Source organism: Eutrigla gurnardus, assembly GCF_963514095.1.
Source record: "Eutrigla gurnardus genome assembly, chromosome: 6".
Taxonomy (NCBI): Eukaryota; Metazoa; Chordata; class Actinopteri; order Perciformes; family Triglidae; genus Eutrigla; species Eutrigla gurnardus.
The window spans coordinates 10,653,318-10,678,495 of record NC_139920.1 but is presented as its reverse complement, the minus strand read 5'-3'; the positions used below and the strand labels follow the sequence as shown (position 1 = coordinate 10,678,495).

Genomic DNA, 25,178 nt, shown 5'->3' with positions numbered 1-25,178 from the left:
AGCTAGGTCCAATCGAATACAATTTTAAGTGAAGACTTAAATTGCATTCTGTTTACTGACCATCAGCAGATGTAAAAAATACAGGATACATTTATCCTTAATTTATGCAGGGAGACCTGACGATTCATGATCAACTTTTTTAAGATTAGTTGATTGTTTTTCACTAAAAAGGGATGTTCACTGAAAAAGATACGTCTCATCTGTGATGCCATACAAATATTTATTTGACAAAACGTTAAGTGGTTCCAGTGTGTTTTAGTGCCATTTCAAGAGTTGTAAGCATATTTTTATGATTATCGGGATAATATCGTGAATCTTAATTATTTTGGCCAGGATAATCATGACATGAAATTATTATCATATCCTCATGCCTAGTAATTTCCAAGTAATCAATTAATGAAACTGGGGCCTATTAATAATTGTAGCTAGCAAAAATGTAAATAACGCTACAGAAATGAAAAGAAAACCCTACCCTTTTTAAATATTCTAATTTGCAACAATAATGAATAATGCTAGATTAGTAATCATGTTTATTTAATTTTGGTTGACATGAATAAATAGCTCCGTCACCAGGCGGCAACCTCCGGTTTTGAAAAGTAAAGCCAACCCTGAAGTGCCTTAAACATGTATTCTCTCTTTTGGCCACCAGGGGGCAACTGTTCTGGTTGCCATCTTGTGATGTTACCAATGGGTAACATCACGATGACTACATCCACAGTCTATGGGAGTCAAACGTGCAAACATGTTTTTGTGGATAGTATTTTCAAATCTCACCAACCAGTGTGAATTATTTGTTGAAGTTTGAGTTGTAGTAGATTCAAACTGTTTCTATTAAAATTACACTTTGTTTTTGTTTAATCTCTGTCGCCCATCACCAGAGCGACGACAGGAAGTTGCTCAGCGTTGCTGCTGACGCTGATTCAGCTGCAGAAGCCTTGAAGCCTGAGGCAGACTACACCGTTTCCCAGAGCTCATTCAGCGTGGTGGGGGACAGAGGTCAGACCGGTACCCCCCAGCTCCACACAGAACGCTGCACAGAGCCCACCTCACCCCCCAAGACGCCGTCCAGCGCCAGCCTGGCTGAGTCCATGCAGTCAGCCTCCCACAGTGAGTCTAACAGACACGCTGCATCCCTTATTGCATGCGTTATCACAAGGCAATATTCATACGTTCATGCCAGGATCCATTCACTTAACACTGACTCTGGTCTTTCCTCAGGCTGTGGCAAACTCAGGCCGAGCCGAGTCCAGAGTGTGGTCTCCAGCCAGGGTAGTCTGGACTCAGACATGCAGGGTAAGTCCTGCACAAAGACGAATGTTAGTCCGGCCTGTTTTTGCAACTTGTTTGAATATCTAGTCAATTCCAACAGCTCCATCTTTTGGACAATTCACATAATTACATTTTGTGACTTACATGCAATAATGGAGCCTTTTAAAGTGACTCCAGTCTTCATAGGTCCAATAGTGGACCTTTTGATTAAGCATGGGATGATATTAAATGTCATGATTATCCATACCAAAATAATTGTGACTCATGAGATTATCCCGATAATCATATACTTCATATACTCATACTCATATACTTTAAACTCTTAAAATGTGTTAAGAAACAAATATTTTTACTGCGTCACAGATAATACACACATCTATTTGTAAACAAACAATTTTTCACTTTTCTTCCATGATTGCAATCTAGACGGATTTTAAGTCACGATATTTCTGATTATTTCTGATAATGTAGGTTCACCACAATCACCTTATTGTACTGCTTCATACACAGTTACAAACAGTCTGAAAGACTTTGCTAACATTGATGCTGTTGTCGATATGCATCTCTCCAAGATTTACAGACTCAGCATGACTTATATGATGTCAATGAAGACTCCATAATGTTGCCTTGTTGTTGCTTCGCCTCTGTGTGTCTGAAGGTTATGATGGTGGCAGCAGTGACTCTGAGTGTGAGAGCCCCACCCTGGATGAACAGGAGTGTAAGTCGCCACTGATGCCCGACTTCTGGCTGATTGTCAAGATCCACCAGGACAGAGTGAAGGTCTACTCCCATTCCAGGTCAGACAAACCTCAGACCACGTTCAGCTACACGCAAGATAGTCGATCAAAACCGTAGTCCACAAATCAATGGGTGATGTCACGATGACTACGCCCACTTCTTATATACAGTCTGTGGATGAGACCTCATCACTCATTTCAGTTTTGTAAAATAGTGACGTGATCCGCTCTGAGGAAAGCGGCTTCTCCTTGCTAAGAGTGACTGTAAAAAAAAATATTTTTAAAAACTTTCGGCACAATTCCTCAGACAGATTCTCACATGCCAGATCGCAGCGGGCCACACGTCTCAGGATTTGTCATATTTTTGCAGGTGCTTCACAGAGGGCAAAGAGGTCAATGCTGATGAGTTGGAGAAGAAGGCTGAGGAGGAGGCGCTGCCTGAATACTTACGCCTGCATCAGATGGTTGTCAGGAAGATTGGTGAAATCTGCAGAATAGTCAATCAGGTAGCTACGGCAACAAGCAGCATCCCCACAGAACGTTTGATAGCACGGTTACCCGGTTAATTGCTCTGTTTGTATCTGGAATACATGTTGAAGTTTATAATCTAACAACAGCATCATGTTCATATTTTGATTTTAGTCAGAAAAGGAGGATTATCTGATGAAATTAAAAAAAGTTTTCAAAGTTATTGTTCCAACTATAAAAGCTTTATAAAGTACACATATCAATACTCAGCAAGCATTGAAAAGTAAGGATTTGTATTTGTAAAAAATCAATATCGATACGTCCCTAATTTAATGTAAAAGCATTTACATTGCAAACAGCGCATCAACAGTATGTTTAGTTGTTAGAGAAATGCTTCTGTTGTGTGTTTGCATGTGTAGCGTATGCTGCTGCAGGACCTGCATGACAGTCATGTGTGTAACTCTCTGCTGGTGGCTGAGAGTGAGGAAGACATCTGGAAGAACGAGTCTCTCTACAGGCAGAAGCTCAATGCCTCTGATGGTAAGTCAAAGGAACAAACAGATACTCTGGGTTTTATTTCTTCAGGCTTTGACCTTTCTGTCTGCAACCCAGTACGAGGTATTGAAGGTGATGGATAGCTTTCAGACCCTTTAATTTCCTTTCTGATGTTTGTTTTTGCTATATTTTTCTCAAAATCTTACCCTGACCACATAGACTACAACACAGAGGAGAGCTACCAGGCCAGAGACTACCTGGCAGCCACCATGCAGTTCATCCCGGGACATTTTGCCTGTGAAGTGGTTGGGAGCACTATCATCCACATTCACCCACGCCTGAAGATGGGCCCTAACATGGGGGTAGCCAGGGGTGAGTGGCAGATCTGAGTAGACAAGGGAAGATATGAAAATGACATGTCATGCTTATCCGGGCTAAAAATACGATTCACGATATTGTAATCATCAAAATATGCTTAAAACTCTTAAAAATGGCAGAAAAACCTACTGGAATGACGTTACATCAGCAAAGTCACTCGTAATATCATGAGTGTTTTTTATTGCGATCCACTAGGTCTCAGCATATAAAGACCAAAACAATGATTCGTCAAATCTGTTGTTTGAGTCCGTAGTAAGTATGGGACCATATAGGATTTTATCGTGGATCGCAATAAAACGAGACTCAGTTGATCGTGGTTAATTTCCATTATCGGCACAAATTGTAAATTTTGTCACGAGTGACTTGTAAAGCTGTCTAGTTACAAAAATACATGATACAACAATAAATAAAATAAAAAATATATCATTGTATTTTATTTATACAGGGAGACATTATATCTTATTTAAGATTATTTTATTTCACACAAAAAAAAATATACAGTCCTATCTGTGACTCAAATAAAACATTCTTAAACATATGTAAAGTGATACCAGTATGTTCGAGTGTAATTTAATGCATATTTAGATTATTCTCTTTACTGGCCATTAGGGGGTGACTCCTTTGGTTGCAAAGGGCTTGTATAGAAGTCTATGAGAAAAATGATCCTACTTCTCTCTTGATTTATTATCTCAGTAAACATGAGTTTATGGTCTCAATCTGTCTTCTTCAATACAGCATGATGTTCATTGAGTCAATTATGGTTAATTTAGAGTTAAATAGACCTTAAAGCAGGCTATTTGACACAATGTCCTTTCTACAATATTAGATACATACCCTTATATTACTAGTAATAAATTAGTAACTGGTACTAAATTATCAGGATACTACATAACATGTAAAGTGTGCAGTAAAAATGGAAGTGACTCACTTGCCTTTGTGCAAGGCACTAAACTCCCTACCTGTGCAGTGAGCTGGTTAGCAGTAAGGAGTTTGGTTGCACTGTACAGCTGTGTAATTATGTTTGGTAGAGCCCGACCATCATTTATCGGTCAGCAGATTTAATCGACCGATAAATCGCAGATACTGTATATTGGTATCAGGGCATACGCTGGTCTATATATGCAGATCTAAAACGTGATTTTTTATAATGAATGAACGGTGTCATTACTTAGTTTGGCCAGCAGAGAGAAAGTAAAATACAAAGGTGAATGATAAAATACACAAATGGCAATATTAAAATGAATAAATAAGAAGACATTTAAAAAACAATAAAATAACCAGGCAACTCAAATTCAGACTTTGTATATATCGTATATATGGCAACATGCTAAATGTGTCTATGTGTTTTTGTCTCCCCGTCGTAGCGATCCAGGCCCTGCGCTCTGTGCTCAACTCTTTCTGCGTGGTCAACAGGAAGAACATGTTCGTCTACCAGGAGCGTACAAGCAAATCGGTCTTCTACCTCAGGTCTTTCCATTTTTCTCTGCCCTGGTCCTCATTTTCATTCAATTTGTTTTTCAAGCCGAGATTCACTAACACACCATATCGTATAAACCTCCCATAGTAGGCAAGGGCTGTGGGTTGGCTGTTGCAACACAGCTCACCTCTAAACTTCACCACAGAGTTTTGAGGGAACATTTTCCATCAGTCTGCTGGAAGGAAAAATACCCCTGCAGATGTTGTTAAAGCAGCAGTATGATAGAAAGGAGATTGAACTGCTGTCAAACACGGCCTTGAGAGTAAATATAATTTCTGGATGCCCCGAGCCACATGGAGGAGCTTCCATATCACATTGTTAACTGTGAGGTTGCAGGAACACTTCTGTATCCTCACAGTCTCTACGAACACTTTCACAAATCATTTCACAGCTTCCACCAGATGCCTCAAAGTGATTTATCATGGGACAGAGTCAAGCTCAGACGTTGACTAAGACCTTGCAGCTGTAATTCTGTGTTCACACCAGAGGCAAAGGGAGTTATCGCCTCGGCCGTTACTCACTCCAGTTTGACCGCAGGATCATTTGTTTTCTTTCAGGATAGTTTTTTTAATTTCGGTGCAACCCTGTCGTACAATGACCATAAATGAACCATTTAACCTTCTTTGTCACAAATTTACCATATTCCTTAATTAAACGTGACACATTGTATTTAGTTGTGTAATGCTGCCTTGATGCAAGGTATCATCAGTCTTTGGCTGCTAATTGACTTCTTTGGTGTACTGACTTTCCAAGACATGGAAATATTGGTTAAGGAGTGGGATTGGTGATAGAAAACACTTTGGAGGGATTAGAAAGAGCATACGGATAGGATAGTCATTGGTTGACATGTTGTTTGTGTTTCCAGACTTTGTGAAACATCGCTAACAGGGAAATACTCCGACGTGGATGGAAACCTCCACATGACTCGATCCATTGGGCTCGCTCGGAGTCAAGAGCCCTTGTTTTCAGAAGATCTTATGGTAAGTGAACAAATGCAGAATACACCCATTCTGACTACGAGTGACAGTACATTTTCATATTTGATATTGTGACATCATCAGTGTCTCTTTCCTCAGAGCTCCAGGTCTTCTCTGGACGGCTCTCGGCCAGTTGGACAAGTGGACAAACACATCCTGCTACTGGTGCATGGAGTGGGAAATGCAGGTAAGAGCTGGAAACATATCAAGGGCTGATAGCAATATTCATCTTTAATAGAAGGTGGAGTTGTAATATGAAATCTAAGGTAAAGCCATGAATGTTTAGAAGTGAGATCTTAAAATATATCCTAACAGTATCAGACACTGAAGTGATTTTTAAACGGTAGTAATATGATTTTTTCTTTGCACCAGTTGAATCTCTGGAACCAGCATTCTGCACAAACTGTAATTGATCTACGGACATGTTTAGGGAGATCTGCAGCAGTAATTAAGCTAATCAGTAATAAAAGCAAAGCAAACTCTCTGTATCGCGAGGAGAAGGAAGGGGCGTAAAAACTATTTTTTTTCCTCATATTGTAGTGTAGTAACCAATAACTAGAGCCTATGGGGTTTATTGATTCATATACATTGATGCATTGTTCAAGGCTGTAGTGTAGGCTCAGATAATCACATCCTCAACTATGTAAACTTATGTCATCAGCAGAGCAGCAGAACTTTTTCTTGGGTATGGTGACCCAATTTCAGCCCTCTGTTTTAACACTTAGGCAACATCAACACCTAGTACGAACCACTGGAAAAACCAGGATGTTTATGACGATAGTTTGACACAAATGTTACTCCCGGATCCCCCTGGGTGCAGCTGTGATCTGGCCACCAGAGCGGATTGGGGTCACTCTAGACGAGGCTTTCAAACAAAAAAAAACCCAAACCAGATCTTCTTCTCCTTCTACCCTTTCTGTAGTCTTTAAAAGTTTTCTTTTCCTACTGACAATATGTACTGTATGAAATATAAATAGTAAGGGTATTTGTTTTTGTATGCAGCATCCTTTCTGTACACCCAAACAACTGTTTGAAATTCCGGATCTCAAGTTTTACCAGGAAAGTTTTGTTAGGGCATCAGTATGGAAAGCCGGGTCAATCAGCTGAATGGACTTCAATTTGTGTCAAACTTAGTGTAACACTGTTTAACTGAAGTCGGGTTCATCTCAGGATAAACTTCAAACATTATTAACTATGGCATTAATTGAATGCGTCGATTCACTGAACCAAACATACTGCAACAGTCTGGAGGGCAAGTCCTTCCCCTCACAGCCTTCAGGCTCCTCCCACTGCAGATTCACACCGAGACAAAGTGATAAATAATCATAGAGTGTTTATTGATGCGTATATGTGACCACTCTCGATCTCAGACATGCAGAATTAAAGCAAATGATCAAATGCTTGAGCGCCGCTACAATGTGCCTTCACATAAAAATGTAGTCTGTCTGTTGTGCATCCCTCTCCTTTATAAATGTGTATAAGTTACAGCCCAGTTCATGATGGAGTATTACAGAATCAAAAATATTTCATTGATCCCCAGGGGAATTTTAATTACATCGCAAAAAACAAAACTTATCGAACTGTGAATTTTGTGTACACTGGCATTTTGCAACAATTGCCAAGGGGTCTCGCCCTTAAAATGATGACATTCTAGGTGGTATCTAAGACTGAAAAGTAGTGGTCACAAAATCGAGCCATGTGGCACTCCAAACAAAATGTGCACACTTTTGAGCTGTGCCTGAAGATCAGAGGCTGCTCGTAGATCGACAATTAGAAGAATACAGAGTGCTCTTGATCACAAACTGAAGCTAGTTGAGTCCAAATTGTATTTTCTCTAAAGTGTGTGTCCAACTGCAATTTTGGATGTGTACGGAACACACTCAGTCTGCAAGGAATGATTTAGAAGCACAACAGGCAGGCAAGAACCTTTTCAAAGAAATTGAGATATCCATCTGTTGACAAGTGCACTCATCGCTTTGTTTTAACAGCGTTTTGTCAGTCATACTGAAGATTTGTTAATGATATGTTTGATAATAAAATTAGATAACACGTTGTAAAATGTGTAAATCCCAAAGGAAATTCTTGGAAGAGCAACTTTAGTAGAACTGGATTATCAGTTGCTTTGCCAAAATCCAATTTAGACGGAATAGTAGTTATATCTGAAGGAGGAACATGAAGATCTATCATATCATTTTGTTTTCTTAAAAAATAAACAAAGTCTCACAGCTGCTGACATGGCTGTTGGATCTTAGTGTGTTTATTAATCACTGAGGGTAGATTGGGGCGTTGGCAATAGCTTAGATAAAGTACAGCTTTATGAAGATGAAGTACAAATTATCGTAGCTCTGCATGTGATTAATTCACAAATTGACATTTCACAGTGTTATTTACAGTCACCCTCTATCTGTGGATAATTTGTGAACAAGCTTTGCTCTCTAAGGCTTTAGAAGAGGGGAGAAGAGGGGTGAGGCAGATCATGCATGAATGGCAAAGCAGTTAACTCAATAACTCCCTAAATGCCTTCGGCTCATCGTTCGCTTGTGGTGTTATGGGATGAGGCATTTTGGAGCTGGATGGCAGTCAACACAAATGAAGGCCTGAAGCAGCTCCTCAGTGGAACGAGCTGGGGACTGATGCTGCTCCGCTGCACTGACAGCATGATGATAAGGGGGTGAAAAACAGCATCCAGCATTCTCTTCTGCACTTCTGCTCTCAGAGAGTGTGACATTTGTCACATGCTTCTCCACATAACTTTTGAAAAAAGAAAAGGCTGTGCAAAGTAATTCGTTGTGTGTTTTGTTTGTCTATCTGACAGAGAAATGTTACCGGTTACGTTGTAGATTCACAAAATATTCATTATTATTATTCCTTGATTCATCCAGCATCATAGTAAAATTGAAAGCACCACCTTTAACAGACATTATGACAATTATTATAAATTGATATTCCTCTTTTTTGCTCTTCACGTTAACAGTTTTACTCTGCGTATTTGATAATTTTACTGTTAATAAATGTACTCGCAGAAGAAAAACACACCCAAGTAGTATGGCCTGCTACATCGGTGAAATACACTTTGCAGAGTTAACTTCCAAATAGACATATCAGAGCATGGAGTTGATTTGATTTGAGTGGTGGCAGTTTGCCTCCAGTAAAGTTAGAAGTGAGAATGGCAAACACTCACACAATTTGAGTGGCAGAGCGGAGCTGTTTCTGAAGGCTATCTATCGGCTTGTTTACTTCAGAGTCGGGTAGAAAAGTGCAGTTGTAACTTTAGCCTTCATCCAGCAGCAAAAGTGAGCTGCAGTCAATGAGCGGCTCATTTTTAATCACTTCTTGAACAGATTTCATGATCAGCAGATTGATGTATAAGTAGTTTAGGTTTGAAGTCATACTAAAATCACAGATCTATTGGCTCCCATTGGTCTTGACCTCAACCTAATATAAAATGCATCTGTGGGCTTGTTATAAAAAGAGATTGATTAGCTGTTTTGTACAGATTTGCTGGAGCAAGCTGCTGTTCCTCCTGGTGATGCCTTGATGGCACTGTTGTACTGGGAATACATCCCAGTTTGAGACAGGCTGGGATTACATCAGCAGTCTCTCAAAAGCACAACTAATTAAAACCGTATCTGCTCCCTCCACTCACTGTCATTTGAACTCAGTGTCTGTGTTTTGCAGCATCACTGGGTAGCTGGAGTGACAACCTCCATGAATGTGTGCGTTATTATTTAATAAACCATCAAGGTCGCTTTTGTTAGAAGAAGAAGCATATGCAGCTCTTGATATATAAACCCTCTGAAGCTCTTTTTAATCCAGTACTCCAGTTAACTCCAGTTAACATTATACAGAACATCTAAGGAGAGACATAATTGAGCATGAACGTTCATTCTTGAACTTGAGTAATGAAGGTCCATGTTGAGTTTTTCCAGAGCTTTCTCAGTGGATGGAGTTTGATCAGTTGAAATGGACATAGCTGAGTCGTCATATTTAAATGAAAACTGATCTAAGAGGAAGGCCTTGTGATGCAGGTGAATTCTCCCTGCAACACTAAGGAAGTGCACCTTGACTTAATGTTTATGATGATTTTTCTACTCAACTTAACCAGATGTGAGAGACTCAACTTGATTCAACCTTGGTATTACTGGAAAAACGCCTTTGCTGCTGACTTCATCTTTCTGCATCTGTCTGACAAAATGCATTTGAATGTTTGATGTCAATTATAGAGATACACTTACAAGAAGTAAGGATAAAAAAAATAATGTATCATTTTACTGTCAACCAACAATAATAATGTTGACTGGTTAATGTCAGTTAAACGTCAGTTAAACATTTAAAATAAATATTAGAATAATCATTAAAAAAGAAGAAGGCTAGTTCACTTTAAATGTCTCTGGTTACAAAAAGAAGTCTGATTGCATGGAAGTCAATGAGAAAATGACCCTACTTCTCTCTTGATTTATCATTGTTAACATAAGTTTATGGTCTCAATCTTTAGTTTCAAGTCTTCTTCAATACAGCATGATGTTCATTCAGTAAATTATGGTCCATTTAGAGTCACATAGACCGGGGATTCTTTAGGGCGGGGCTTGTGATTGACAGGTCGCTACAGCAACCCCTAAATGAACTGTTCAACACATTCAGCGGCTACGTTCACAGCTGTAACGTTGCTGCTGACTTCATACTCTTCATCACAGTCTCTCTAGCTCGACCAGACATTCGCTAACATTACGTCTGGCTTGCAGGACTCTGGCAGAAACGGAGTCAACTAGGGAAATTACACAGCCGACAGCCTCACAGCTAAACCAGTTGATGTGACGGACACTTACTGGTGGCTGCATGTGTCCACGACAATGAACGCATTGTGACTGATAACTCTCCCAGATGGGTGAACTGGGCACTTGCCTGTTTTGCGTTGCACTGCAGCTGGTAATAAATTATGGATTTAACATGTTTGTGTATCAATTATAGTTGCAGCTGGGCGACTTGTTCACTTTTAACCACAGCACTACTGCATGCACGCCAATGATCTAGCCCTTTAGCGGTTAATGATTTGGTAACGAGGGTCAGGCTATGGGTTTGAATGAAAATTCAACTCAACTTACCATCATCCTTGAATTAAGACCACCTGTTGATGATGTGACCAGATTCTCTAGCATCTCCCATTTTACATCGCTGCACACCCGGCCAGGTGGACGTGACTGTTGCCCCTGGTGGTTCAGATGCTGTTGGACGCTCCAACAAGCGCCTTGTTTGAAACATACTCAGAGCTTTACTCGCTGACATGCCGTCCCATTAGTAAAGCACTAGTAGTAACATTTGTGTTTGTGCAGCGTGAGGTTGAAACAGAGTTTTATCTACTTCCTGTTCAGGTGCAGAGATTACAGACGAGCTGGTCAAGGTGCTACGCAAGCGCTTGGACGAGACCACCTTGGACATCATCACTGTCATGCTTGTCAGGAACTGCAAGCTGACACCAGCTGATGTGGAGGTAAATTAATCGTCCACTGATTTTTATAGAACATTCAATTCTTTCCAAATAATGTGCGTTACTGATCTGTAGTTCAGAATTACTGCTTTTATTCCCACTGAGACAACCAGAAAACATTTCTCTGGATTAAAGCTTTCATTAAATGTTGTCTGTTGTCAGTTCATCCAGCCATCAGGATCTCCAGCCACTGAGGTGATGACCTTCAGCCTCCCCCAGTACTGTCTGCCCTGGCTGTCTGCTGTGGCTCACTACCTCAGGCAGAACCTCCTCATCTTCCTGCATGTACCCAAGTACACCGACAGCAACACAGCACACCACTTCAAGGTAGTTGATGGTATTAACGTAATCAGCCCCTCCTGGAACTCGTGACGTTGTGGTCGCAATGATTGTGCAAATTCAAGCAATTCCTTTGTTCGCTATTTATTTATTTATTTATTTATTTATTTATTTATTTATTTGCAACTTTACTGCAAAAGTCTGGAAAAAAAGGTGTCAGCTGGCAGGATGGAGATCATCAGGAGAGAACCTAAAAGTTTCCCACTTCTGTTGGTTATATTGTCTGTTATTTCCAGTAAACATCACAACATAAAGGTTTTCTGTTTAAAAAGACATGAAGTCCTACTGATCCATCTGGTAAGTCCGTCTCCGGACTGATCTGGATCACAGCTGACAGCTACGTGGTTGGTTTACATGACGTAACGTAACACTGGCTGTTAGGACACAGTCTCTCTCTCTGTGGAAGAGGTTTCTGACATCCCTGGTCCTCTGTGTTGTATCACATTATACCAGGTTGTAAAGCTATTGGAAATAATAGCGCGTTATTCTGGGCTAACTATGTGATAAAACCATTTTCTGAATTATTCTAGCAGTACTTTCTACACTTCTCAAAAAAGTTAAGGGAACACTTAAATCACAAATCAGAACCCAGAACTAGAGAAGGAGAGACCAACTCTCTGAATACAACCTGCTCAGTGTAAAAGTAGAAATTTCCAGATGATAATGAAAGTTTGCCTTTCTTGCTTCTTTCTATTTCCCGTAAGTGCCTGAAAAACAACACTTCTTGATGTCTAACCTTTATTTGAGGTAGAGACAAAGATCAGAATCTGTTTGTTGACCTTAGAGGAGAATTCTGCCTCATTATAACTAGTTTCATATGCTGTAGTGTGACATTATTTCTGTTGGCTGAGAGGGCTTTCTCCTTCAATAGCAACATAACTGCTCAGATCCGAGATCCTGTTCAGCTACATTGCTACAACAATGTCTGACAGAGCAAGAAACACAAGCAGTCAGATAATTGGAAGGTAAAAGAAAATAAATAAAATAACAGCAGCAAGTTGTGTAAATCACTTTATTAGATAACATTAGTAATTTATAAACTATTAAATAATTGGTAACTAGTAAGATATTTGATTAAATTAATTTCTTAAAGAAGAAATGTTCCTCGCCACAGACCTATTTGTACTAGCAGTTTATACAACACAGCAGCTTTACGCAGAAGTAGATGGTGCAACACCGGTTAAACATTAGTTTATTCTGTTTTAGTTCCTTTAAGAAAATGTTTTCTCTGTGGTCAGCAGCATTTTGCATGTCAAGCTTCAACAAAGGCGAGTGGTGTGATCAGAAGGAATAGTTTCCAGAAACTGTCATGTCTCGTATGCATCACCTATGGAGTTAGTGTATAAATACAAATATTGTGGCTTTATTATGCTCAGCTACAAGCTAATGCTTTCAGCGTCTCTAACAAACCCACCTACGTGCCCAGAGAACCTTCCCTAGTATTGTTGAGCAGCTATCTAATCATCACAAGAGGATGAGCTCATCATTCTAGAAGCTGAGTTGCTGAGTTCTCAATGTCTTAGCAGCAGGGAAAGACTGGGTAGTAAACACCAGTAGTAAACAGTCTGACTTTTTAGAGGCCTTCAACCGCTTTGAATTATTTGTTGACTTGTAAAAAAAATAAGTCATTGCTGTTTGCAAATCAAAAAATGCCTCCCTGCACTGATAGATGACACTTTGACATATGCAAGGGCGCTACAAACAGCTCTATTTAGAGTGATCTGGATTAAGAATGAATAAATCCTACATGTGGGAGGCTCCCAGCTCCGCAGAAACTGTGGCAGAGACTAAAATCATTTTGACAAGTCTCATTGTGATGTATGAAATAAATGCTGACTTGTGTGGTTTGAGCTTCCAGGGGCTGATTTGCTCTCCTGTTCTGTCTGCAGCACTACTTACATTTGAGCAGTGACTTGGCTGACGGTGATATCTACCTCTACAATAAACCCGGAGGACAGGGGACGGGAGGCAAAGGTAATCGTGTGTGTGTGTGTGTGTGTGTGTGTGTGTGTGTGTGTGTGTGTGTGTGTGTGTGTGTGTGTGTGTGTGTGTGTGTGTGTGTGTGTGTGTGTGTGTGTGTGTGTGTGTGTGTGTGTGTGTGTGTGTGTGTGTGTGTGTGTGTGTGTGTGTGTGTGTGTGTGTGTGTGTGTGTGTGTGCATATCCAAAAACCCATTGATATCCAAGTCCTTCATAATGTTTGACTTATTATTATTTTAGAAGACACTCCTGTGTAGTTGCCCTGTGTATGTTTGTTCCTTGTTTTGGGTCTTGTTTTTGTATCTTGCACCTCATATGTAGTCTGAATGATGCTTCACTCCCACTGAATGTTGCATCATTTATATTTCGAGGAGCAGGAAAAGCAAAAGTAAGTTCTTCTCCATACTGTACAGCATACGGATGGATGACAATAAAGCCTCTCTTATCTCTCTGTTAGTCAGCCGTTTTAATAATCAATTAATTTACTAATCATGAAACCCAATTATTCATCTTTCCATAAGCTGAACTTCTTTTGGGAGCAGATTCTTTCTTGTGCTTCTACTGACTGACACATTACGTATTTTCCATTAAAAAGGCAAAAGTTGTGCCAAATGATGAAAGTGACACTAAAAGGGATTTTCTGTGGCTGCAAAATAAAAGTAATAATAATAAAAGGATTCAGGGCACTGCTGGGGCCATTGTTGGAAGTCTGCTTCTTCATCAGTCTTTTTCACCTCGACATGTATAAAAACATTAACCCAAAACTGCAACTGGAGGACAAATATCCAGATACAACACAGGAGTATTTTCCAGAATCAGCACGTGTCAAATCCGGTCCCGTTGGTGTCCTTTCATGTGTGAAATGACGTGGTGGTGCCATCCTAATGATGTGTGTGTGTGTGTTCTGTGGTGGCTTGCCTTCCAACTGGCTCGAGCAAAGTAATTATAAGATTGAAGCCTCTCCTTCTCTGATACTAGAGTCCAGGGACACAGGATGTGTTGGGATAACAGGCTTTAGAAATGAAATTTAATTGAATGTGAAATCTGTAGTATATAATATTTTATATAATACTACAGAGGTAATACAGTATTTGCACTGTGTACCGAAGTAGCATATCATATATAACAAGTTAGGTTGAGACCGCGGATACAGATATACTAAACAGATTTATCTTTGGTAGTTTTAGCAGTGCCGATCCTGCTGCACTGTGCTGGTTACCATACAGCACCACCACATTAATGCTGCTGTTGTTAGAAATGAAAGAAATCCACTGAGTGCAGCAACGTTGGAAAATACTGTATTCCACTGGAGGTGGGAGGAAGATTGCTGGAGACGGCCGCCTCTTAATTCTCTCGCAGGAAAAACTCAGCATGATCTCTGCAATGGAGACTAACCTTAACTGCTAACCTCAACTAGAAACACATTAGCAAGAACAAACTATTCTCTACAAACAGATTCTGCATTCGTATGCAGGAGATTTTGGTGTCAGAAGTGAGAAGTTTTAGGGTTTATTTTATAAAACCCAAAACATGATCTGTTTCCAAACCATATGTTTGGTGTTTGCCGAAACATAAGGAGATTTCTGTCAGAAAGCTTGGAAGGCAGACTTCTCTTTGTTGGCCTACGAGTATTGACCACGCTGGAGCAGGCTTTGGTTATTTGGAAATTAACAGTCTGAGCAGGCAGAGATGCACCCTGGGAACTTCAGGTTTTGTGTAGACGTAGAATGTTTCATCGGCCTCTATCTCTCCTATTGTTAAGCTGCTGGTTTGCAGGCAATGATATTTTACGATATGCAGACTTTGCTTTCCTGTTTGTAACTCTCATATTTAATTCGGAGCACATTTCATGGCCTAACAGAAGCTATGACACTCCTCTCCTCAGTGCTAGTTCCTTTGATAAGCATCCACATAATTCTTTTGTTGAGGGTTTTCTCTTCCTCTGTTTTCTCTCCGTGCATCAAACCTGATTCTAACCAGACACTTGACGAATATCTCTATCTCTCTCTTGTTCCTCTCACTGTGTCGTTTTCTTGCGTTTGCATTTAGATTGCCAAACTAATTTGCTCTCTTGCCGGAGACGACCGGCTCGATGCAGGAAAGCATCTCTCTTGTTCATTACATGAGGTTGGTTGACGGCTGCAAAAACCCATGCAGCCTTTAGCTGCACAGAGGGGATGGTGTGAGACGAGCAGGAGGCTACCGCTCCTACAATGTGGTCATAAATGGATCTGCTTTTATGCAAATCAACACTAAAAAAAGTTCCACTCCGTTTTGTCACCTTCCAGTCAGAAGTGAGCAATGCCATCTTATTAATCAATATGCTCACATCATCTTTTGGCATTTGAAGTCCGTTGCAGGGGAGGAATTAGCTCTGTGACTGATAGGTTTCCCTGTTCAGTGTGAACACGATGCTGTGGAAGGCGAATACATTACTCTGCCATCCATCAACGGCTCTCACCAAAGGGCAACTAATTAAGGATGTAAATGACGAGTTTGCTGAATTAAAACGCTCATTTATAATTACTAATCTGCTACCGTTGATTTCCATTTTAACTTAACATTTGGCTCTTAATCACAGTGCTGCGTTTTCATTTGCAGGACACGTTATCCTGGGTGGGCGGCAGAAGTAGCTTTGTTCCATTAAGCACCAACAAAGAGGCTGTATAGAATCAGACTGCTGTTTACTTTCAGGGCAGTTAAACAGTATTAGACAGAGGTGTCGACTCAAGTCTGCTCCAGTCCAGTCATGAATCTGACTGTCTCCCAGCCCCCCAGATTAATACTTTCATAGCAATCAGCTATTTATCACGTGCTTATGGTTTTACCAAATGTGGATGAATGTTTGTTGCCACTAGGCAGCAATCTTTGTTTCTGAAGAGTGAATTAATTATAATTCATCATTTAACTGTTAATTTAATATGACTGATTAATGCTGTCAGTTAAACAGTTCAAGAGAAAAATTAAAAATATTAATTTCTGGAAGGGAAATAGCTGGTCTTTAAGTGCACCTGGGCCATAGTTGTTGCTAGCTTTGGGGCGAAACAGGGAGCAACAACTCTTTCTGAAAAGTGAAGCCAAAGCTGAAGTGCCTTAAACTTGCATTCTCTCTGCAGGCCATCAGGGAAGTCTTTGAGAAATTTACTGATTTGATTTATTGTCTCAGTAAACATTGTAAACATGAGTTTCTCAAATAGTCAAATAGACCATTAAGGAGGTATTATTTAGGGCGGGGCTACGTTGTGACAGGTCACTACCACTGCCTCACAGGTCACTATTCACCTTGAATTATGAAGATAACTTTGTTATCAGCTTCACACCAGAATCCAGATGCTCTGGATCCGCTCTGGTTCATCAGATCCACCAACCGCTCCTCCAAAGTCCAAATATGGTCACTTCCTTCACTGGTTGAAAAAAATCCAAGATGGTGATGGCTAGAAGATGGCAACAGTACAACGTTTTCCAAATTGGCGGAGAAAGCGATTTAAAAACATGCTTGAAAGTAAGACAGAATTTCAGTGTTTTTCTTAGCTGACAACAGTTTGTTCCTTCCTCCTGTACTCATTCAACTTATCTGTCTAGCAACTTTTTAATTGCTGTGCAGAAAAGGTCCGACTCCGCATCTCATTAGTTTTAGCAGCTGTGGTACAAAGTGCTTAAGTTGTGTGATGTTACCTGATCCCTGGCCAGCGTGTGAAGTAACTAAGTCTCACCTGTTCCCTGTCAGCTTGCTCCATGATGGCGACGCCTGGTGTTGTTTTCCCTACAGGAGAGGTTTAGAGTGCTTTCACAGGTTGATGACTGTTTGCTGACAAGCAATCTAACATTTTAAAGGCTATTTTTTTAAGCAGTCTGGTGCAGTGCTTCACTTTCTTCTGTCTGTTCTCCGCTCCCCTCTTTTTTTTGTATTTGAGTTTGTGTGTGTGTGTGTGTGTGTGTGTGTGTGTGTGTGTGTGTGTGTGTGTGTATAAGAGAGAGAGAGAAACATGACTGCAGAGCATAGTAATGAGTGTTTGTAATTTTATCGAAGGTGCATGAATTTAGAGGAAAAGCTGTCCATACCTGAAATTGGGCACCGTTTTCCTCCACGATTTCAGATAGCGGGTAGGACCGACATAATATTCTCTGTGTCTGATGACACCGTTTGATGATCGTTAGCCCTATGTGTGTGTAGTCGTAGTTGAGTTAGCTGTTAGCCCAACACACTGCAAACTGTGGCCACAGAGTCGTGGATGGGGTGTCGTTGGTGAACACAACTGTCTTATAACTGGTGACCCCTTCGGACCGGGGCCCAGTTAAGACTAGTGAGTGAGAAGGAGTCACTCAGGCAACAGAAGTATGAAACAGGCCCCCTGTGTTTTGACAAAGTGTGAGTCACTGCAGAGGTTCTCGAGCATGCAGCCAAACCTGCACACCTACACACCATCTCATTATCTTACAAAAGTTAAACATTTGACTCACATTAGAAAAGTTATTGGTTGGATTTGAAGCAGAAAGTTTGACACCCAATCACAGTAACAATGTTAACAAATATATCAGACAGTGCACATGTGGTTTAGTGATATTCCTGCACTGCAGTTGTGGTCTGGACCAGTCTTGAAATAAAATCCTGTGACAGAGGCAAGATTGTGTACTATGTCACTGCTGCTAACTGTAGTTTACAAGCTTAAGACGGACAGCGCTTTAATATTCAACTAAAGTTTGGAAACGTTATTTCGGTCGATTGTTCCTCCCCTTTAATAATACCAATTGGTATTGTATTTTATATCGTTGGAAAGCCTGATTAGTCACCTTTACAACGAGGTACAACTTGAAAGGATCATGCATCCAAGGAATGAGCAACACAGCTAACCGTGTGGGTAGTGGCCCAATTGGTATGATTAAAGGGGAGAAACAATCGACTGAAATAACGTTTCCAAACTTTTTTTGAGGAGTTTATATATATATATATATTAGGGCTGTCAAAAGATTGATTTTTTTAATTGCGATTAATCGCATTTTGTCCATAGTTAACTCGCGATTAATCGCAAATTAATCGCATTTTTTGGCACATTTTTTTTTCTACTAAATGTACCTTAATGTATTTTTTTCATATTCTTAATACTTTTAACAACATAAGGCAAATATACTTGATTTATGAAAATGTTTATTTAACACTTCAAATATCCCCTTACCAAAACATGGGATCAAAACAGGGTTATAAGAATATATCACAAACAATTAAAGTGAACATGTCACAGGAGATAGTGTAACAGGAGATAAGTACAGTTAGGATATAAGTGCATTGGCTTGCAAGTGATATCTCAGACTGGACGTATTTCTATGGTAGCTCATTTCATACCCACAGTACGCGCAGATTACTTCGGTATTATCGACTGAACCATCTGGCAGTCTTTTGAAGGTGAACAGCTTTTCACATAAGGTGCGTGTCCACAGGCAGCGGTGTTTCCCCGCGTCCCATTCATTGTCTATGTGAAAAGCCGAGCAATGCATTCTGGTAGCGTCGCGGCGAATGTCGAGAGACGGCGCGCGAGTTGGCCGCTCCTCATTTGCCTTGAAGTCGAATCTACTTTATGCTAATCAGAGGCGCCGGGCTCGACTCGCCGCCTCGGGAACGCTCGCAAAAATCTGTTGTATGAAGGAGAGCGCCTGTCAATCATCCTCTAGTGGCAGCCCACCAAGCCTGCAATACTGGGAAGCGGCGCGTCCACACGCGTTTAAAATCGCCCCTGGGGAAACACCGCTGCCTGTGGACACGCACCTATAGACAATGAATGGGACGTGGGGAAACACCGCTGCCTGTTGACACGTACCTTCCCTCTGGATCAAGACTACAGGTGCCACCGACGGCCATAAATCATACAATGCGCGTTTTTTTTTTTTTTTAATACCGAGCGTTAATCGCGCGTTAAAAAAATTAACGGCGTTAAGAGGATGTTGCGTTAACGCGTTATTAACGCGTTAACTTTGACAGCCCTAATATATATATATATATATATATATATATATATATATATATGAAATGCATGTGTGTCTCCTGTCTCTCCGAGACAGTATAAGAGTACAACTATACTTTATGTGATGAGGCACAAAGAATCAAATATAGATATTAAGACTCCCCATTTCACTGTTACTCTGCTTATTTAAAATCTGTGCCGCTGTGTCCAAACAAAGGGTCAAAGTTCCTGACACCATGCCAATTAAAACCAAACACTATATTTTCCAGTTAAACAAATGACCCAAAGGGTAAATGAAAAAGCTTCACTGTCGAGGCTCTTTGGATAATTGTTAGCAGAAGCAATTCATTTGTGAGTCCCTAGGTTGTAGAAGCAGAAAACCTAATGGAGTTGACTAGGTTTTAGGTTTTAAGGCTCTATACCCTGTTGTTGTTGTTGTCATCGTCGTCGTCGTCGTCGTCGTCGTCGTCTCCTTCTTCTTCTTCTTCTTCTTCTTCTATTTCTTCTATTTCTTATTTGTAAGTAATTATTTGAACATAATTCCCCTTCTCTTTCAGGTATTGCCTGCATCGCCCTCTCCTTTGTAGACACCCAGGGTCGTCCCCTTCAGGTTCCTGTTCAGGACGGTGCTGCACTGCAGAGATCAGAGACCTGCAGCATGCCCCTTCATCCAGACCAGTTTGATGAGCTGACCACTGTGGGTAAAGTGGACTCCATCAACATCAGCTCAGGTACAAACACAACACTGTAGCAGCTGAAGCTAAACCTAAAGGATAACTTTGGGGCTCCTAAAGGGGACCAAAACATGGACCAAGAGAAAAGGGGCTCAGTTCTATTTGTCACTTCATTTTCAAAAATGTGTCAATTCAGCTCGGATGAGTCCTCAGACCTTTTTCTGTTCACACTACAGCTGCAGAGTAATAGCGTAATTTTTTCATAGACTTATATGAAGTCCTACTTCTTTTTGCAACCAGAGAATGCACCCCCTAATGACCAGTAGAGAGAATGCAAGTTTAAGGCACTTTAGCGTTGGCTTCACTTTTCAGAACGGGAGGTTGCCGCCTGGTTGTGAAATGGATGATGCTGGTTTTTGGAGGCTTCGGGCTGGACTGAGGACAAGATAAATGGTTACGGTTACATGAAGCGTTTGTCAAACATAAAGCAACTAAACTCAAATCTAAATTACGTGAAGTGGAAATGAGTTCTGAAAAGGCAGCAAGCCAATGCTCCGTCCAGAGAAATATTGATTTCATTTGAGTCCTCAGTTCTTCAGTATAAAGTATAAATACACTGGATAGGTGGGTAAACGTGAACATGCTCAGCGTACTGATGACATGAGGGTCATTATTTAATGGGGCCTTGAAGCAGTAATGCACTTGAATGTCAGAAAACATGAAGCAGTGATGAAGGTCCATATTCACACATGAATGCAATTTCCATCTCAAATGAAAAGGAAAGGTGCATACTGTAAAATGCACTTACTGAACCCACGCAGGGGAATTATCGGCTTCATCAGCCAATCAGGAATGTGACTCCTGTTTTATTCAGCTCCCTAATGAAAGTCTGAAGTGCAGCACTTTATCGACATCCACGCTTCATATTCTTAACTATTGATAAATGATTTGCCAATAAGTATACAGTTTGTAGAAATGCTTGTTGCTTATTTTAAAGGAAACGTCACCAAGTGAAGTTGAGCTGTTAGAGGAAAAAAAAGATCAAGTAAAATCATAAATTGTTTGGTCCAGTATTATTTTAACTGGTCACGATATTTAACCTGCAAGATGTCTGTGGAGTCCTTTAATACTGTAGCAGTGTGTTATTATTCCTGGAGGGACACTTAAAGGAAAACACCACCGCATTTCCATACTGAACTATGTTCTGCTCTGATCTTAGACGAGGTGATACATGCCTCCCTCTCCTCTGTGCGTGCACTCAATGGCTCTTGCGCGCACTCCGCGCAGCGCTAATTTGCTAGCATGTAGCTTGTCCTTAGGATCCAAAGGGGGGTGAAGTTAGAAGCGACCAAGCACTTCCACGTTGTCCCTATTTAAATACGGTTACGTGAGAAGTTACACGACCCAAGTTTGGTTACACAAAATGAAACATGCCAATTTTTCTAAGCGGATAACAAGGATAACTATATAGTATGGCGGAATAACAACTGGAAGCACTTCGACGTCGGCGCAGTAATATCATCACTCAAAACATGACGGGACTATATACCTTCTGCTTGTTTTCACAACCCTGTACGATGCACGTTATAACCATGATGTTTGATTGTTCACAAACTATCTTACTACAACCTGATGCTTCCTCAACTGTGCACAAACTACTACAGGTAGTGCAGGCGACGGCGTGCAGGTCACGTAGGTTCTATTGACGGATGTAAGAGGGGGAGCGGAGTGATGAGATTACTGCGCCGACGTCGAAGTGCTTCCAGTTGTTATTCCGCCATACTATATAGTTATCCTTGTTATCCGCTTAGAAAAATTGGCATGTTTCATTTTGTGTAACCAAACTTGGGTCGTGTAACTACTCACGTAACCGTATTTAAGGGACAACGTGGAAGTGCTTGGTCGCTTCTGACTTCACCCCCCTTTGGATCCTAAGGACAAGCTACATGCTAGCAAATTAGCGCTGCGCGGAGCGCGCGCAAGAGCCATTGAGTGCACGCACAGAGGAGAGGGAGGTATGTATCACCTCGTCTAAGATCAGAGCAGAACATAGTTCAGTATGGAAATGCGGTGGTGTTTTCCTTTAACACAGGGAGCTTGGATTGCCCCTTGTACGTACATCATCACGTTGTACTACAACACATGGTTGTACGTAGTTTCCAAGAAGTGTCGTCTCAGAGTCATCAGCATAGAGAACAACACAGAGAACTGCAACTTTACTGGCAAGACGCATCCGCACGTGTTCAAGTAAACACTCGGGATCGGAGCATGTGAGCGTAGCAGAGTTTGGACAGAGCATCTTTCACAGTCATCAATAGTATTTTCGACTCGATAGCGGGATTTGAGACGAGCACTGAGTGATAATGAGCAGAACGGCCGGTCCACGTTTTCCACATGCATGAGCAACATTACCGTGCCGAAGCACACCTCGTCCAACGGTGCCAGGGCCGAGGAAGTGTACCGGTATGGAGCACTCGCTATAGTCAAACAAACCAGACTTTGGGGCTCAAACCTGCTTTGGTACGGTACGGGTTACCTAGTGTGTGTGTGGGCCCTGAGACTTCTTTTTGCAACGAGAGGAGTCGCCCCCTGAAGGCCAGAAGAAAGAATGCAAGTTTAAGGCATTTCAGCTTTGGCTTCACTTTTCAGAACCAGAGGTTGCCGTCTGATTGGGACATGTATTATGATTTTCACTTCACTCAAAGTGAAGTTAAATAAATGAAACCTTCCATTTCAGGACGTCTATATATTATTCCCAAACCAAACAGCTGGAGCCGTATTTGTCACTTCTTTCCTGTTGCAACACCAACAACAGACACTGTAAACACAATTTAATTAATAAGACCCCAACACCATGATTTAAATTTGATTCATGGCCCTGCATTGTAGTGTCACTTTGACCAATTTAGCCTCCAGGAACAAAAATCTCTTAATACACCAGAGTAGCATTCATTTACCATGAAGATTTACTCGTTCAATTTCAGGGGAATTTAATATTCAGACTTTTAATTTAATAGCCGGACTGTTACGCATGACGTTTATGACTGTAATTAATCCATTTTGAAATTAGTGCAGTTTATACAATAAAATGACTCCTGGGACTTGCTGTAACCTTGTAAGATAATCAAACTGTAATTCTTAGGAGGGACTCCACTCATTACACACATCACATCCACTTCACTAGTCGTGGAACTATTCAACCTATTAAAACGCTTTTATGATGTGTTCTGTGGATTTCTGGAGTCAAGTCTGAGAATATCACCCTGCAGGTGACGATATCACACTGGAGCTCAACCGGTTGGTTTACTGGTTGGTTGCTGTTGTGACTTTGGTGTTTTAAAGGGTTCATTCAGAATCATTCAAGTCACAGTATGAAGGAAAACAAGCAGTTCTCAGTTAGAGACCATAACATTTGTAATATGTTCCAAACAAATATAATATAAATAAAGTGATATGAAGCAGTCTCATGAATATCAACATCATTCTCATTATAATATAGTCTGTATGAAAATAATTGTTAAATATGCAAGATAGGCATGGTTATTTTCATGAACAGCTGAATGGTGTGTCGCCTTAAATGTTGCTGCCGTAAGGAATTGTGGGGCGCTGTAATCTCCTTCCCTTTGTGTTTTTATATGTTGTATTTAATGTCTTGATAAAGAACTTGGTCAGCGTTTATTATTTTAATGCGCTCTAAGAATAAACTAACTTCTCTTTTTCCAGATTCCCATGATCCTCTTGATTTTGTGCAGAGGGTTTCTCTAGGTTTCTCTCTCTTCTCCCTCTTTTCTGATTTGTTCAACATTAACTTATTTGAATGTGTGTTTTTTAACAGAGCCACAGCTGTATGTGCGGTTCGACATCTGGGAACAGGGAAACGTCAGCCCCTTACAGCTGAGTGATAAGCTACAGGGGGCGCTGCGCCACGCCCTCTGTGATGTCGTCATGGAGCTGAGAGTCTTGCCCAACCCTCTTTGTTTGGGGATGCTCTGCCCAGCAACCAAAGCTCAGAGAGAAGAGGCAAAAGGTGAGATGCTGATTTTCTTATCATTTCTCTATGTGTTGTATACCTGTTTGTCAGCTACAGTCAAACTGCACTCTACAATGTAATCCAATACAATGCTACACTTTGTAGAGCCCGACCAATAGGATCAAGTAATCTCTAAAACATACTTTTATCTAAAAGCATATACAGATTTTTTTATAGATTTATTATTATATTATTATTTTAAAAACTTTTTTTCATTATTTGAATCTTGCCGTTCATGTATTTTATCATTCACTTTAGTATATTATTTTCTCTCTGTGAAGCACTTTGTTTTGTTAAACTGTTAAACTGTTTTGTTAAGCTCCAGAAATATTTTTTTTTCTTAATATTATTATTAAATATACACATTTTGCAATGATGCCTCAAATGTGGTTTTCAAAAACGTGTGTTAAAGATTAGTAATACCATGTTAGATTCTACAAATATTGATGCTTCATATCTGCATATCTACCAGCATTATGCGCTGATAGCGATATATCTGCGATAGGCTAATATCGGCCTATTAAATTGGCCAACTGATAAATCAGCTTCTCTGCTAACAAACACTTATCAGCTTAACAAAGCTATTGTATGTTAACCATGTGTTCATGACACTAAAGCCAAAGTTCTACTTTACTTTACCTCGGGAACGCCTGGAGGGAATTTCTACACTTAACTGATTAGAATTTGGTGGTCAAAGGTAACTGTGACCTCATAAAACTTGCCATAATTCCTGAATTCATATACTAACTATGATAATATTACACAGATTTCTAATCGGTAAAATGATGAAGGACTGACATGGATGTAGACAGCAACTTGACTAGTTGGTGGTATTTATAGTGTGTTATAGTATAAGTGTTATTGGAGTATTTTTGCCCCTATGTGTGTCCCTTGTCCATCGCATGAATACATTC

At 40.5% G+C, this 25,178-nt stretch overlaps 1 protein-coding gene across 4 annotated transcripts in view; it reads left to right on the top strand.

The window, feature by feature from the left end:
* The window catches only part of szt2 (SZT2 subunit of KICSTOR complex), a 94,070-nt gene that overhangs the window by 29,435 nt on the left and 39,457 nt on the right, over window positions 1–25,178 (top strand). For all 4 annotated transcript variants that reach the window (XM_084012507.1, XM_084012506.1, XM_084012508.1 and 1 more), the window contains 14 exons: window positions 879–1,107; window positions 1,219–1,293; window positions 1,928–2,066; window positions 2,377–2,512; window positions 2,894–3,014; window positions 3,189–3,341; window positions 4,712–4,814; window positions 5,690–5,804; window positions 5,901–5,988; window positions 11,171–11,289; window positions 11,449–11,613; window positions 13,515–13,599; window positions 20,118–20,291; window positions 24,070–24,261. In XM_084012507.1, the coding sequence (XP_083868633.1) occupies window positions 879–1,107; window positions 1,219–1,293; window positions 1,928–2,066; window positions 2,377–2,512; window positions 2,894–3,014; window positions 3,189–3,341; window positions 4,712–4,814; window positions 5,690–5,804; window positions 5,901–5,988; window positions 11,171–11,289; window positions 11,449–11,613; window positions 13,515–13,599; window positions 20,118–20,291; window positions 24,070–24,261 (1,894 nt within the window). The remainder of the gene's footprint in view (window positions 1–878; window positions 1,108–1,218; window positions 1,294–1,927; window positions 2,067–2,376; window positions 2,513–2,893; window positions 3,015–3,188; window positions 3,342–4,711; window positions 4,815–5,689; window positions 5,805–5,900; window positions 5,989–11,170; window positions 11,290–11,448; window positions 11,614–13,514; window positions 13,600–20,117; window positions 20,292–24,069; window positions 24,262–25,178) is intronic.